The sequence below is a fragment of the Pristiophorus japonicus genome, chromosome 22 (genome assembly GCF_044704955.1).
Source record: "Pristiophorus japonicus isolate sPriJap1 chromosome 22, sPriJap1.hap1, whole genome shotgun sequence".
In the NCBI taxonomy this organism is placed as follows: Eukaryota; Metazoa; Chordata; class Chondrichthyes; family Pristiophoridae; genus Pristiophorus; species Pristiophorus japonicus.
In genome coordinates, this window is record NC_091998.1 from 20361620 (window position 1) to 20377468 (window position 15849).

Genomic DNA, 15849 nt, shown 5'->3' on the forward strand with positions numbered 1-15849 from the left:
GCGACCGACCGGGGCCCGCCAGCTACCGCAGCTCAGCGCCACGCAAAACTTTCATTGGCGTTGCCCCAGGCCAACCTTGTGTCCCGCGGGTAAATTTCCCCCGAGGGTCGCAAAGTGGTCGGTGCCCACGGCGGTGACATCATCGGAGTGAAAGGCACGGGGCGTGGCGCAAAGCCGTTTTCACCCGCAGAATCCTGGGACAATTCTGATGTGGTCGCTCTCGCCGCCACGCCCAGGCACAAAAGAATTAGCACCCCAGAGACGCAAACAGGCCTTTCCCAAAGGGACAATTTTGCCCTCTTTATATTTTTTAATTGAGGGCTAGTCATTAAACTTGCTACTTCAGTGTGAACTTCATTCATTGATTTAACAGAAGGCCCATCGAAGGAGGGCTGAATAGGTGGGTTTTGAGGAGTCTGTTGCTCGTCGGAGAGGTGAAGCAAGACACAGGAGGTGAGGAAGCGAGAGAGAGCAGCTCATGATGGTTGAAGGCTCTACCGCTGATGACAGAGCAAAGTTTGAACAATGTAGTCCAAACTCGGGAAGGGAAATTGTGAGCTGGCATGTCGGGAGAGTGGAGGTTGCAGAGGTGAGGTGGGGTAAGCCTCTGAAGGATTTGTAGAGAAGGATGAGGATTTTGACGTCAATCGGTTGGAGCATGGGGAGCCAGTGGAGACGGTAAGCTCTGGAATAATAGGTGAGTGAGACTCACTGCCTGATAGAATGCAAGCAGCAAAGATTTGGATGAGTTGGGTTTATGTCGGGTGGAGTCCAGGAGGCTGGTGAGTAGAGCATTGCAGAGGTCAAGCCTGGAAAATGACTGAGAGCTCCAGTGATTGGGCGAGAGGTTGGGGTTTATTATGTTCAGAATAACTCCATAAGACTGTGTTGTAAGCTCAAACCATTGTCTCTTTAATGTAACTCCAAAGTCAGGAAGCAGCCTCGTAGATTGCCTTTTATACCTGCTTGCACAGGTGACCCTTGGGTCTTCCACAGGTGTGCCCCCTAGTGGCAAGTCTTACACATTGGTGAGGTTTGCATACATAACAGGGTGGATGTGGCATTATTGCCAAGTTGGATGCAGGCTGTCTTGGTGATGAGGTAGATGTGGCTTTTGAAGCTTAGAATCAGAATTTGACAGCATGGAGGAAGCCATTTGGCTCATCGTACCTGTGCCAGCTCTGTGAAAGTGCGTTAGTCCCTGCTTGACCCTTACCCATTTTAATCTTCTTCAAATATTTCCCCACATCCCCTTTTAAAGGTGTGATTGATTCTGTTTCTTGTAGCAATCCTGATTGTGAAATAGTTGCTCAACCTCTTAGCTCAGCTTTAAACAATACTCCTTAATTTGGAGAATGGTTATAGGATGGGCTAAAGGTTTTGTACCGAGATCAGATGTTATGTAGAACACGCACTGGGTACCTCTGAAGACATTTCACTGCAATGACTGCTCCAAGGTCAGGCATAGTACTGAATAGACCCTGGGTAACCCACACAAGAGATTACTGTGCAAAGTTAAAGCAGATAGTATTGGGGGTAGTGTGCTGACGTGGATTGAGAACTGGTTGGCAGACAGGAAGCAAAGAGTAGGAGTAAATGGCAGGCAGTGACTAGTGGGGTACCGCAAGGTTCTGTGCTGGGGCCCCAGCTGTTTACATTGTACATTCATGATTTAGACGAGGGGATTAAATGTAGTATCTCCAAATTTGCGGATGACACTAAGTTGGGTGGCAGTGTGAGCTGCGAGGAGGATGCTATGAGGCTGCAGAGTGACTTGGATAGGTTAGGTGAGTGGGCAAATGAATAGCAGATGAACTATAATGTGGATAAATGTGAGGTTATCCACTTTGGTGGTTAAAAACAGAGAGACAGACTATTATCTGAATGGTGACAGATTAGGAAAAGGGGAGGTGCAACGAGACCTGTCATGGTACATCAGTCATTGAAGGTTGGCATGCAGGTACAGCAGGCGGTTAAGAAAGCAAATGGCATGTTGGCCTTCATAGTGAGGGGATTTGAGTACAGGGGCGGGGAGGTGTTACTACAGTTGTACAGGGCCTTGGTGAGGCCACACCTGGAGTATTATGTACAGTTTTGGTCTCCTAACTTGAGGAAGGACATTTTTGCTATTGAGGGAGTGCAGCGAAGGTTCAACAGACTGATTCCCGGGATGGCGGGACTGACATATCAAGAAAGACTGGATCAACTGGGCTTGTATTCACTGGAGTTCAGAAGAATGAGAGGGGATCTCATAGAAACGTTTAAAATTCTGATGGGTTTAGACAGGTTAGATGCAGGAAGAATGTTCCCAATGTTGGGGAAGTCCAGAACCAGGGCTCACAGTCTAAGGATAAGGGATAAGCCAATTAGGACCGAGATGAGGAGAAACTTCTTCACCCAGAGAGTGGTGAACCTGTGGAATTCTCTACCACAAAAAGTTGTTGAGGCCAATTCACTAAATATATTCAAAAAGGAGTTAGATGTAGTCCTTACTACTAGGGGGATCAAGGGGTATGGCGAGAAAGCAGGAATGGGGTACTGAAGTTGCATGTTCAGCCATGAACTCATTGAATGGCGGTGCAGGCTCGAAGGGCCGAATGGCCTACTTCTGCACCTATTTTCTATGTTTCTATGTTTCTAATCCATTCTGCACCAACTTTACCATTCCTATTGCACCAATGCAGGGCCTCTCATTTCCCACAGCGAATGTTCCAAATGCTGGAGGCGATTGTACCACAGTGTTGGCACTGCCCTTTGATTCTCACCATGAGATACCATCCCAGAGTCCAACATTCTTTTCAATGACCCGTACCCTTTATACATAAACTTTGACGTTTCCTTAATTAATCATGATTTATTTCACCAGCCGGCGCATCTCTTTCACGTCTTGATGATAGAGTTGCATCCTGGATATGCAGCGAGCATGCAGAAAACAAGCGCAGGCAGTGGAAGGAGCGTGCGGCAAACCAGTCCCACCCACCCTTTCCTTCAAACACAGTCTATCCCACCTGTGACAGAGAATGTAATTCCCCTATTGGACTGTTTAGTCACCTGAAGAACTCACTCTTAGAGTGGAAACAAGTCTTCCTCGATTTCGAGGGACTGCCTATGATGATGGATATGGTACTGTAGTGGTTTTGCTGTTGCAAACAACAAGCAGAGGCAGTATAATCTAACGGGCACTATTTTGAGACGGTGCAAGAGCAGATGAACCTGGGGGATGCATCTCTCAAATCCTTGAAGACGGCAGGTCAAGTTGATAAGGCAGTGAAGGAAGCATATGGAATACTTTATAAATAGGGCCATTGAAAATACAAGGAAGTCCTGTTAAACCTGTACACATCACTGGCAAGGCCTCAGCTGTACTGTGTCCAATCCTGACAGCACACTTTAGGAGGGATAGCAAGGCCTTGGAAAAAGTGTACAGAGGAGGTTTACCAGGATCATACCAGGGATGCGGGACTTGAGTTATGTGGCGAGATTGGAGAAGCTGGGATTGTTCTCCTTTGAGCAGAGAAGGTTAAGGGGAGAACTAATGGAGATATTCAAAATGATGAGTGGTTTTGATTGAGCAAGTAGCGAGAAACTGTTTCCTCTGGCAAATGGGTCGCTAACCAGAGGTCATAGATTTAAAAGAATTGGCAAAAGAACTAGAGGGAAAATGAGGAGACATTATTTCACACAGAGGGTTGTTATGATCTGGAATTGGATTCCATAGGAACTTTCAAAGGGCAATTGGACATGTATTTGAAGAGAGCTAATTTGCAGGGTTGTGGGGAAAAAGCTGGGGTGTGGGACTGAATTGGATAGCTCTTTCAAAGAGCAGACACAGGCACGAGGGGCCGAATGGTCCCCTGCTGTGCTGCAAGGTTCTATGGGCTTTATTTTTTCGGTACCATTGGGCGCCGTTTTTTTGGCGTCCGCTGAATTTTGGAGCAATCGTGAATTTGCAACTTTCCCCAAAGTTTGTTTGCCGGCAGCGACTGTCAGTACCGGATTTTTTGTATGCCAGATTTTTTGGCACAGGTCTGGTTGAAAACTGGATTCCGTGCCGTTTTTGGCAACTTAAGCCATTTTCTTCAACACAGATTTTTTTTTTTTAAGTCGGCGCAGAGTGGCCTTAAGTATCAATCAGAAAAAACCCACGTTAAGTTAAGAAAATTGGCGCTCATGTCTGTATCGGAACTGTTTCTTTGCAGTTTAGTCTTGCTTGTAAAGATAGTTTATAATGATCATGTTAAAGTACGTTCCTTTTTCATCTCTTTTTATATTAAAGATGACTTGTTCTGGTGTTGGTCTTCCTGCTCCCGGTCCCGCTGCAATCCCGGGCTGAATGTCCCCCCCCCCCTCCCAACCTACTCCTGCTCCCGCTGCAATCCCGGGCCGAATGCCCCACCCCGCTCCTGCTCCCGCTGCAATCCCGGGCCGAATGTCCCCCCCCCTCCCAACCCACTCCTGCTCCCGCTGCAATCGCGGGCCGAATGTCCCCCCCCCTCCCAACCCACTCCTGCTCCCGCTGCAATCGCGGGCCGAATGCCCTATCCCTCTCCTGCTCCCGCTGCAATCCCGGGCCAAATGTCCCCCCCCTCCCAACCCGCTCCTGCTCCCGCTGCAATCCTGGGCCGAATGTCCCCCCCCTCCCAACCCGCTCCTGCTCCCGCTGCAATCCCGGGCCGAATGCAACCCCCCCCTCCCCCCAATCCCCTGCCACTGCAAGCCCTGGCTGTGGAACTTCAACTCGCAGGGGTAGATTCAGTGTGTCTCTCGTTACCCTGGCAACCTTACTCAGTGTGTGTCTCGTTACCCTGGCAATCTCCCTCAGTGTGTCTCTCGTTACCCTGACGACCTCAGCTTTTGGCGTAGACTTGAAGCTCCACCCCCAGATTTAACTTTGGGTACCGCAGCACCAAAATGAAATGTAACTTTGGCGAAAGTCACAACTTTTTTTTCCTAGCGCAATCGGGCAAAAAAAAAATCGCCCGTTAATCCTCATGGGCGCCAAAAATCGGCACAGAGGAAAAATGAGCCCATACAATTTTCCACGAGCACATTTTCTGGCGTATTGCCAGAGCTGCGCTGCTTAATTCGGTAAATAAATGAGCCAGAAATAAATCTCTGAAGTTTCCCCGATGTTTGGCCTGTAATCTGGAGCCGCACAGCATGGCCAGTCGCCTCGAGGGGTGGAGCCTGTGGCCTGCGCTGGAAGAGGAGCCGGGACTTCTGCGCATGCGCAGGGGAAAAAACTGACCTTCTTGACGTCGCTGAAATGGCCGCACATGCGCAGTAGAGCTCCGAGAAAGGTGAATGGCAGGCAGTGACTGGCAGCCATGAGAGGTGGCAACAGGGAATGGACAGTCAGCCGCAGGCCACAGGACTCCTTTTAGGTCCTTCAAGACTGCTCAGCGGTAAGTAACTATCACCACCTCGTTTGGAGACCGGGCTTAAAGGACTCAAGTCAGAGGTAGGTAAAATGAATAGGGAGCGTAATTGTGACGGAAAGCAGGCATGTCGAGAATTTCAATCACAGAAAAGCATTACAGGAAATAAGTCTGATGGTTTAGTGGAAGAAAGAGGGAGAATATGAGATAGAATAGAACATATTTGAGAGGTACCGCAAGGTTCTGTGCTGGGGCCCCAGCTGTTTACATTGTACATTAGTGATTTAGACAAGGGGATTAAATGTAGTATCTCCAAATTTGCGGATGACACTAAGTTGGGTGGCAGTGTGAGTTGTGAGGAGGATGCTATGAGGCTGCAGAGTGACTTGGATAGGTTAGGTGAGTGGGCAAAATGCATGGCAGATGAAGTATAATGTGGATAAATGTGAGGTTATCCACTTCGGTGGTAAAAACAGAGAGACAGACTATTATCTGAATGGTGACAGATTAGGAAAAGGGGAGGTGCAACGAGACCTGGGTGTCATGGTACATCAGTCATTGAAGGTTGGCATGCAGGTACAGCAGGCGGTTAAGAAAGCAAATGGCATGTTGGCCTTCATAGCGAGGGGATTTGAGTACAGGGGCAGGGAGGTGTTTTTTTTAAAATTTTTTTTAATTCGTAGCCAATCTTTCCAATTCTTTGTCAAATCACAAACGCCAGAGGTCACCTTGCACACATCAAGGATCACTCTGCGCCAATGCTCTTAGCCAAAAGGCCGAGAACCACTGCACCGTTCCTGGAAGTACTGCAATACCAGGTTCGTGCCATGGAGGTGGATGGGTCAGGCCCCCCACACACCTCCGTGGAGGTGGATGGGTCAATCCACCCCACCCACCTCCTATTGCAGGGAGGTGTTACTACAGTTGTACAGGGCCTTGGTGAGGCCACACCTGGAGTATTGTGTACAGTTTTGGTCTCCTAACTTGAGGAAGGACATTCTTGCTATTGAGGGAGTGCAGCGAAGGTTCACCAGACTGATTCCCGGGATGGCGGGACTGACCTATCAAGAAAGACTGGATCAACTGGGCTTGTATTCACTGGAGTTCAGAAGAATGAGAGGGGATCTCATAGAAACATTTTAAATTCTGATGGGTTTAGACAGGTTAGATGCAGGAAGAATGTTCCCAATGTTGGGGAAGTCCAGAACCAGGGGTCACAGTCTAAGGATAAGGGGTAAGCCATTTAGGACCGAGATGAGGAGAAACTTCTTCACCCAGAGAGTGGTGAACCTGTGGAACTCTCTACCACAGAAAGTAGTTGAGGCCAATTCACTAAATATATTCAAAAAGGAGTTAGATGTAGTCCTTACTACTAGGGGGATCAAGGGGTATGGCGAGAAAGCAGGAATGGGGTACTGAAGTTGCATGTTCAGCCATGAACTCATTGAATGGCGGTGCAGGCTCGAAGGGCCGAATGGCCTACACCTGCACCTATTTTCTATGTTTCTATGTTTATAAATGCTTACTCTCTTGGTCCTTTCACTAGCCAGTTGTGACTGTGCAGAGGTTCTGACCATTGTGGAAATGTTGCTTTCACCTATTTCAGCATTTCACTGGAGGTTCTATTGAATTGCTTTGATTTTGTGCGCATTTCCTCGGCAAAGTAGCAGGTAGCAGGGACACTTTTTTGGACATCGTCTCTTCTTCTTCTTAGGCAGTCCCTCGGAGTCTAGGATGACTTGCTTCCACACTAACGTGAGTTCTAAGAAGGCTGATGAGTCCAATGCAGGAACTACAGTCTCTGTCACAGGTGCAGCAGGTGGTGGTTGAAGGGACGGGTGAGTGGGGTGCTTGCTTTGTTGTACGCTCCTTCTGCTATTTGTACTTGACTTCCTCGTGCTCCCGCGACGAGACTTGAGGTGTTCGACGACTTTTTGGATGCTTCTTCTCCACTTTGAGCGGTCTTGGGCCAGGGATTCCCAAGAGTCGGTGGGGATTTTTTCAGGGAGACTTTGAGGGTGTCCTTGAAGTGTTTTGTGTGCCCTCCTGGGACTTGCCTGCTGTGACGGAGCTGGGAGTAGAGCACCTGTTTCGGGAGACTAGTATCAGGCATGCGGACAATGTGACCCATCCATCAGAGCTGATAAAGCGTGGTCAATGCTTCGATGCTGGGGATTTTGTCCTGAGAGAAACCGCTGACTTTGTTACGCCTATCCTGCCAATGAATTTGCGGAATTTTACGGAGGCAACGTCGGTGGTACTTCTCCAGTGCTTTGAGGTGCCTACTGTATAACAGAATATAGGATAATGATCGAGACGAGATATGGAGCAATTGGGGCCATGTTCCAGAACACATCCTATTGATCTCTTGCCAATGAGTTTTTGGAGCCATTGCCATCAGGAGGTCAATTACTGCACACGAGAAACTCTGGTTTGTTTTATCCTGTAGTTTTTTTCTTTTAAATTCATCATTATGATGAAAATTCTGCATTACATGCAATATACCCGTGTTTGCCTCCAGCAATTCAAATCTGGCACATTTAATGAACTTGCCCGAAGGTTCACTGTGTTTTGATTACTTGCACAGAAGCATGATTCATTTGGAGCCATTCACTTACTGGTTGCGAGTCCCGGTTGGCTACCTGGGCTTTCCCTCTACACTATTTCTCAATGTATTCCCGTCACCATGTTAAAGGATGCAGAGAGGTGGAGAAAGAAGAGGAATAGTACAGCATGGTTGTTATGTGTGCATGTTAATGTATGTACTGTAACACTAGACCACTGAATGTACCTTCACCCTGTATACACTATACCCGTACCACCAAAGGGTGCTGCTGCTGGAGACCTAAGGGTCACCTGTACACTGCAGGTAACCCAGTATTAAAGGGAGCTCACATCTTGTTGTCCTCACTCTAGGAGCTGCAATAAAGGACTAAGATCACTACAGTTCAAGTACTATACCCTTACCTCGTGGAGTCGTTATTAGAGTGCTAGCATATACTACAATGGTCACTGTCAGAGGTTATTTGTGACTGATAAAGGCTGTTTTATTGCTGTGGCAGGGTGGAAACCTGATTGGAGAGTGGAACGAGATACTGTAGTATAGCGCCCTCTAGCGAGGAGGTATCGATATACTGTATAACGCCCTCTAGCTATGAGATATAGGGAGCTGTATGGAGAGAGAGGGTCTGTGAAGGAATGCCATTTTAAAGCTCCACACGGCTGTGTGAAATCTCGCAAATAAATAGAGATTAATTAAACTAAGAGTGTTCAAGAGACTATAAAATACATGGTGTCAGAAGCGGAGACTTCTGATCTTTCGTCGAACGCATCTGCGACTGAAATATTGGAACTGTAAGACTTTTGAGTCAATCAACATCAACATTAAGCAGTACAGTGCGGAGCGTGCTTCCTACACATTGCGTGTGGATCTGTGAAGGGCGATAAATAGTCATAAGCTTGTAAGATAAGCTGGAGGCATTAGTAAAGTAAATTTAAAGTGGCATAAGTTATTGTAGAGTCCCAATTGAAAAGTATTTCTACAATTACATGGCCACGATATTTTACTATTAGACTTGTTCTAGTCCTCCTGGTATTTGAACTGCATACATGTATGTGACAAACTCAAAGTCCTAAACTGTAGCAAGCTATCATGACCACCACAGTGCCAATTCCCACGCACGGTCTGGAAATGGACTGAAGAACAAGACAAAGCTATCAAACAACGCATGACAGATTCTCCGATGCTCAGGCACTTTGACTACAAATTTGCAACCGAAGGTCAAGGAGATGGTTCGAGCAAGGATCTTGGTTTCGTCCTTCTGCAACAGGGACAACCAATTGCATACCCGAGCCAAGCGTTCACTCTGGCAGAAACGTGAGAGTCTCAAATTGAAAAGGAGCTGCTTGCTCAAGTCTTCAGAATGGAATGAAACCATCAATATGGATATGGTCGCAAGGTCACACTTTGGACAGAGCATAAGCCTTTGGTTGCTATATGACACAAGCCATTATCTGCAGCACCCAGGTGACTATAACATCTGCTCATTTGGCTCAACCAATACGATGTCGAAATAAAGTATCAACCAGGAAAAGAAATGTGCCCAGCAGACACTCATACCTCGAAAACATGGAGAGATCACCGACAGAAATTGCAGTGGAATGCATCCACATGGTGGACTTTCTCCCACTCTCCAAACAACGACTGACTACCATACAACGTGCAACTGCAAGTGACTCCACATTACAACTGGTCATACAACAAATCACAATGGGATGGCCAGAAACTGCATATGAATGCCCGCCTGAAACACATGCATACTTCAAAGTTCGTGACAAACTCACAACACAGGATGGCATAATCTTCAAAGGCTATCGCTGTGTCACACCAAAATCCCCGAGATCCGACATTTGTCAGCGACTTCATGCTGCTCACACTGGCGTCAAGAGAACTCTTCGACGTGCCAGAGAATCCGTTTACTGGCCAGGACTGAATAGTGATATCAAAGACTGTGTTTCAAAGTGTGAAACATACAATACTTGGATAAAGAATCAATAAGACAAAGTTTTGTTGTACTTTGTTAAACTTGTAGTTGTTTAATACATGTGTTCATCAGAAGTTAACCACCCGTTTATATTGAAGTAACTGTAATTCATTTTTGTTTCTTATGAAAGGAAAGGTGTAACGAGATAATGTATAGCGCCCTCTAGCTAGGAGGTATAGGGAGCTGTATGGAGAGGGAGGGTCTGTGAAGGAACGCCATTTTAAAGCTCCACATGGTTGTGTGAAATCTCCCAAATAAATAGAGTTAAGTTGAACTAAGAGCGTTCAAGAGCTTTCAAGAGATTATAAAATGCAGAGAGATTCAACCATGGAGTTAGGGAAAGGATGGGCATGGATTTGGGAGGCAACAACACATTCAAAGGTCTTCTGAAAAGAAGCCAGTAGTAGAACAACTACTTCTATTTAATAGCACATTTAACGTAGAAACATGTCTCAAGGCACGTCACAGAAGCTTTTATCAGACAAAAATTGACACCAAGTCAAATAAAGAGATATTTAAAGGGGTGACCAAAAACTTGATCAAAGAGGTAGGTTTTTAATCGAGGGTCTTAAAGGAGGAGAGAGGGGTGGAAATGTGGAGTGGTTTCAGGAGGAACTTCCACAGCTTATGGTGTGAATTCCAGAGGTTAGGCCTAGATGACACAGCTACCAATGGTAGCGTGAATGGATTGGGAAACGGGTGGAAAAGATTAGAAGACCACGAAAGGATTTGAACATGAGGATGAGAATTTTAAATTGGACACATTGTCGGTCAGCGAGCACAGGAGTGATGGATGAGTGGATTTGGTGTGGACAATGGAGGAGAGGAGGGTGATGTGGTCGACCGTGTTAAAGGATGCAGAGGAGTGGAGAAAGAAGAGGAGGAACAGTACACCATGATCACAGTCACACAGTTATTTGTGACTGATAAGATCTATTGCAGTGCTATGGCAGGGGTGGAAACCTGATTGGAGAGATTCAACCATGGAGTTAGTGAAAGGATGGGTTTGGGAGGCAACAACACATTCAAGGAATTTGTGGAGAAAAAGGAGGTTGGAGATGAGGGTGTTAGTTTGCAAACACAGAGGTTGAGAGTGGGTTTTTTTGAGGTGGGAGTAATGAAGACTGCATAAACCCTCCATCTAAATCAGGCCATCTTCCTACAGATACAGCATTGATCCCCAGCCTTACAAGTTGCTGAACACGCCAGAGAACGAATCTGTAAATCAGTTTGATCCCCTCCTCATTTGATGGAGACAGTCCCTTATCCAAGCCCCCAACCCCCACCCCACTATACATATGGATACATGCACAGACTTTTGAACCTCAGCATTTACTTCGATAGCGATGATGTTAAGCCCCTTTAGCCTAAACTCAGGGCCTCCTCAATCCCACCACACCTTTTGTTTGTTAAACGTCTTTGCTTCTTTAACTTAGTTTCAACTTTCAGTACCAGAAAGCTCCTGTGGGACTCAAGTGCCATAATTGCTGCCAGAGAAGGGAAGGAACACAAATCAAAAACAGAGGGTGGGTTTCAATATTGCTTTGGAGAGGAGATTGTCTTTGTCTTCATCCAGCAAAGGGAATATAATTATTTTGTTACTTTGCTGTCCAATCAACCAGCAGGGCATAGATACAATGAAAAGCACCCTTTACTCTGCCCTACAATGTGCCTTAACCTCTGTTAAGTATGGAAGACTCCACAAGACTGAGTACTGTGAGCTAAAACTGATGTGACCTTAGTCTCTTCAATACAACTCCAGAGTGCCTAAGCAGCATGGCAGACAACCTTTTATACTCCCTTGCACGAGGTGACCCTTGGGCCTCCAACAATTGCGCCCTCTGATGGCAAGACTTACACAGTTACAATGTTTACATGCATAACAACCTCGAACCAAAGAACAGCATAACTTGCTCCATCAGTATAACGTGTCCATTTTCCACAGCAGCCTTTGTTAGGCCTTTACAGTTGAGACACATTATTTAAAGCTGTAAGACTCACGATGGCTCAGATACATTCTGTGCCCACAGTGATATGCTAGTTCCCTCATTCTATATCACATGTACATGCTTCCCCTCCCCGCCACACACACATACACATACAATAGTGCCACTGTGCCCAGCACTGTTCATCCATCAGTAAAGCTAAGCAATGGTGCGGGACGGCGGGTCCTGGTAAAGACATATGGGGCAGTTGAACTTTTTGAGACATGTCAGTGCTGGGAAGTAGAGCACGCTTCCATCTCAAGTCTCAACATCAAGCATCCCTAGAGTCAGATGTAGGGTAAAGCTTCCTCTGACCCAAACTAATCTCCAACCTCAGAGAACCCCGACTGTAAATAGTTCAACACCAAAGGAGCAGAATCTAAATGGAGAACACATCACTGTGGAATTAAACAACTTATATTTATATAGAGCCTTTAACCTACTGAAACGTCCCAAGATGCTTCACAGGAGTATTATAAGACAAAACATTTGACACCAAGGCACAAAAGCAGAAATTAGGGCAGGTGACCAAAAATTTGGTCAAAGAGCTAGATTTTAAGAAGCCTCTTGAAGGGGGAAAGAGAGGTAGAGAGGCAGAGAGGTTTAGGGAGGAAGTTCCAGAGCTTAGGGCCCAGGCAACAGAAGGCACGGCCACCAATGGTTGAACGATTATAATCAGGGATGCTCAAGAGGGCAGAATTAGAGGAGTGCAGAAATCTCGGGGGGGTTGTGGGGCTGGAGGAGATTACAGAGATAGGGAGGGGCAAGGGATTTGAAAGCAAGGATAAGAATTTTGAAATCGAGGCGTTGCTTAACCGGGAACTTAAACAGTTAAGAAGCCATCATTCTCAGGGCCATGGTGAAGGCCTTATCTTTTGGATTGTAATGCATCATCTTTTCTCAGTCATTAGAATACAAGATAAATGTTATGTGCCTTCTGCACACGATTCTCCAGTCCATAGTCCCTAGCAAGGTTCTGTGCCAGGAATAAACCATCAGAAAATGTAACAATCTCTGGGACTTGACCTGCACTACAAATACTTCAGGTACTTCTTTCCAAATTGAATTTTCATAAGTGGACCAATCTCGTTTTAATATCAATCTGATTCATATTCTAAAACTAGGTCTAATTTATTTTCTCTTTTAATATGTTGTCTTTAATTAGAGAATGAATGTGCCTCACAAGCTTGATAAGTATCAGACTTGTCATTTTTGAGTTAGAGGGAACATTGCGTCCATTCTGTGATTAGCCTTAATTAGACACACAGAAAGTCCTTCAATATATTGTTCCTATTGGTATAATGAATAAGCTGCTGTTATTTCATACATGCTCATCTTGCATTACATTTTCAGTTACTAATGACAACATTATACTAATAACGTTGGCACCGCCAGATGTAAATGCCACTCCTGGATCCTTCTTTATCTAGTTTGTCTGTGTGTCAGCTGTGGCTCAGTGGGTAGCACTCTTGCCTCTGGGTCAGAGGGTTGTGGGTTCAAGTTCCCACTCCAGGGACTTGAGCACAAATATCTAGACTGACACTCCAATGCAGTGCTGAGGGAATGCCGCACTGTGGGAAGTGCCGTCTTTCGGATGAGACGTTAAACCAAGGCCCCGTCTGCCCTCCCCAGGCACTATTTCAAAGAAGAGCAGGGGAGTTATCCCCGGTGTCCTGGCCAATATTTATCCCTCAACCAACATCGCTAAAGTAAATTATCTGGTCATTATCATATTGCTGTTTGTGGGAGCTTGCTGTGTGCAAATTGGCTGCCACGTTTCTCACCTTACAACAGTGACTCCACTCCAAAAGTACTTCATTGGCTGTTAAGCGCATTGGGTTGTCCGGTGGTCGTGAAAGGCGCTATATAAATGCAAGTTTTTCTTTCGTTTAGTTACAGAAGTAAAAAGAAACACTGCGAATGTGTTGACAACCGTGGAGGAAAGGCCCATTGGATCTGCTGATTGGACAGTTGCCGCTTTACTTACTAAACAACCAGCGTTTATCAATGATTCAAAGTACTTGTCCCAGATTGGCGTCTGAAGGCCCTTCTCCTTATCCTCCTTCACCAGATCCATCACTGCAGCCTAAACAACAGTAAAATGGCAATGGAGAATTAATACATTTATTCAGATCAGCACATGATTTTACAATAGGTTAATATGACGTATTTTCATTGCTTAGGGTGTTATTTTCATTCCTAACACTTTACATTTTTCTTTGTTTTTGGTTTATTTTATCTGCCTCCACCCCCTCCTCCTCCAGCTGGTTCTCTGAATTAACCCAGGGTGAGTTTCACAACTATCATTAACACTATTTCATGAAAGGACTGCTATGGGATACTGCTGGCCCAGATCAATTCTCTTTCCTTGTGTTATGTATTTGTGCTTGGGGTCACCAGACACCAGAGGGCACCACTGTCGGAGGTCATCAGGCTGCACGCAGCGCCTGCGCGGTCACTGGTATATAAAAGCGCGGGTACCATGTCACGCGGATTACTTTGGTTGGATCAGGTTTGCACCTGAGGCAGTTTACAGTAACAAGTCTTGTAAGTCATTACATTCATTACATTTGGCGACGAGGTAACTTAAGAACCTTGGCCTGTACAATGGGCACTATTGGAATTCTGGAGAGGTTCGCGGAGGGTGAGGATTGGGCGGATTTTATCGACCGCCTGGATCAGTATTTTGTGGCCAACAAAATGGAGGGAGACGCTGACGCAGTTCGGCGCAGGGTGGTTTTCCTCACCATTTGTGGTCCAAAAATTTAGCCGCATGAAGAATAATCTCTCGCCTTTACGACCAACGGACAAAGAATATGGGGATTTGTGTGCTTTGGTGCGTGATCACCTAAAGCCAAAAGAGGGGATCATCATCTCACGATATCGCTTCTTCACGCATGTTCGTGCTGAGGGCCAGGATGTGTCGGGATTCGTCACCGACCTGCCACGTCTTGCTGAGCCGTGTAAGTTTGGGAACGTGTTGGAAGACATGCTGCGAGATTTCTTCATGATAGGCATCAACCATGATGTGATTCTTTGGAAGTTATTGGCCGAATAGAAGCTGGATTTGAGCAAGGCCATTGCGACTGCCCAGGCATGCATGACGACTGATGATAATTTGAGGCAGATATCATCGAAGAGTCGGAGCTCCACGGCAAGTACTGTAAAGAAGATTGTGTCGTCGTCTGGCAGAGCTGCTTATGGCAGGGCCTACTCAACTGCTTATGTGAAACTTTTAGCTGCTCAAAAGTCCGCCAAGTGATACGAATCCGATTTCACCCTGTTGGCGTTGTGGGGGCAATCATCGGCCTCATCAGTGTCGGTTTAAACTGTACTCCTGTAATGGCTGTTCGAAAGTGGAGCATCTTCAGAGAATGTGTCCACAACTGAGCAAGCGTGCTGCCGCTCATCGCATTGCTGATGACCAGTCCAGTGTTGGCCCGGATACACAACCCGAGGAGGAAGTGTATGATCTATATTCGTTCTTGGGAAAGATTCAGCTGATAATCGTTATTGTGAAGCTGAATGGTGTGCCTTTATCAATGGAGCTGGACACGGGTGCGAGTCAGTCGACAATGAGCCAAAGGACATTCAACAAGCTGTGGGACACTGAGGCTGTGAAGCCTGAGCTGAGTCCAGTCAATGCCAAGTTGTGTACTTACACTAAGGAACTCATACCGGTGATTGGCAGTGCAGTAGTCATGGTGGCATATGATGGTGTGGTTCATGATCTACCATTATGGATCGCCCCAGGTAATGGTCCAACGCGGTTCGGCAGGAATTGGCTCGAGAAAATCAAGTGGAATTGGAATGATATCAAAGCATTGTCATTGGTGGATGACATTTCGTGTGCCCAAGTGTTGAAGAACTTTCCTTCTTTGTTTGAATCGGGCATTAGTAATTTTACTAGAGCCAAAGTGCAGATTCACCTGGATTCTGATG

At 46.1% G+C, this 15849-nt stretch overlaps 1 protein-coding gene across 1 annotated transcript in view; it reads right to left on the reverse strand.

Annotated features, from left to right (window-relative positions):
* fuom (fucose mutarotase) overlaps positions 1-15849 on the reverse strand; it is a 167252-nt gene that overhangs the window by 63648 nt on the left and 87755 nt on the right. The window contains exon 4 of the mRNA XM_070865376.1: positions 13895-13993. Coding sequence (XP_070721477.1) covers positions 13895-13993 — 99 coding nt within the window. The remainder of the gene's footprint in view (positions 1-13894; positions 13994-15849) is intronic.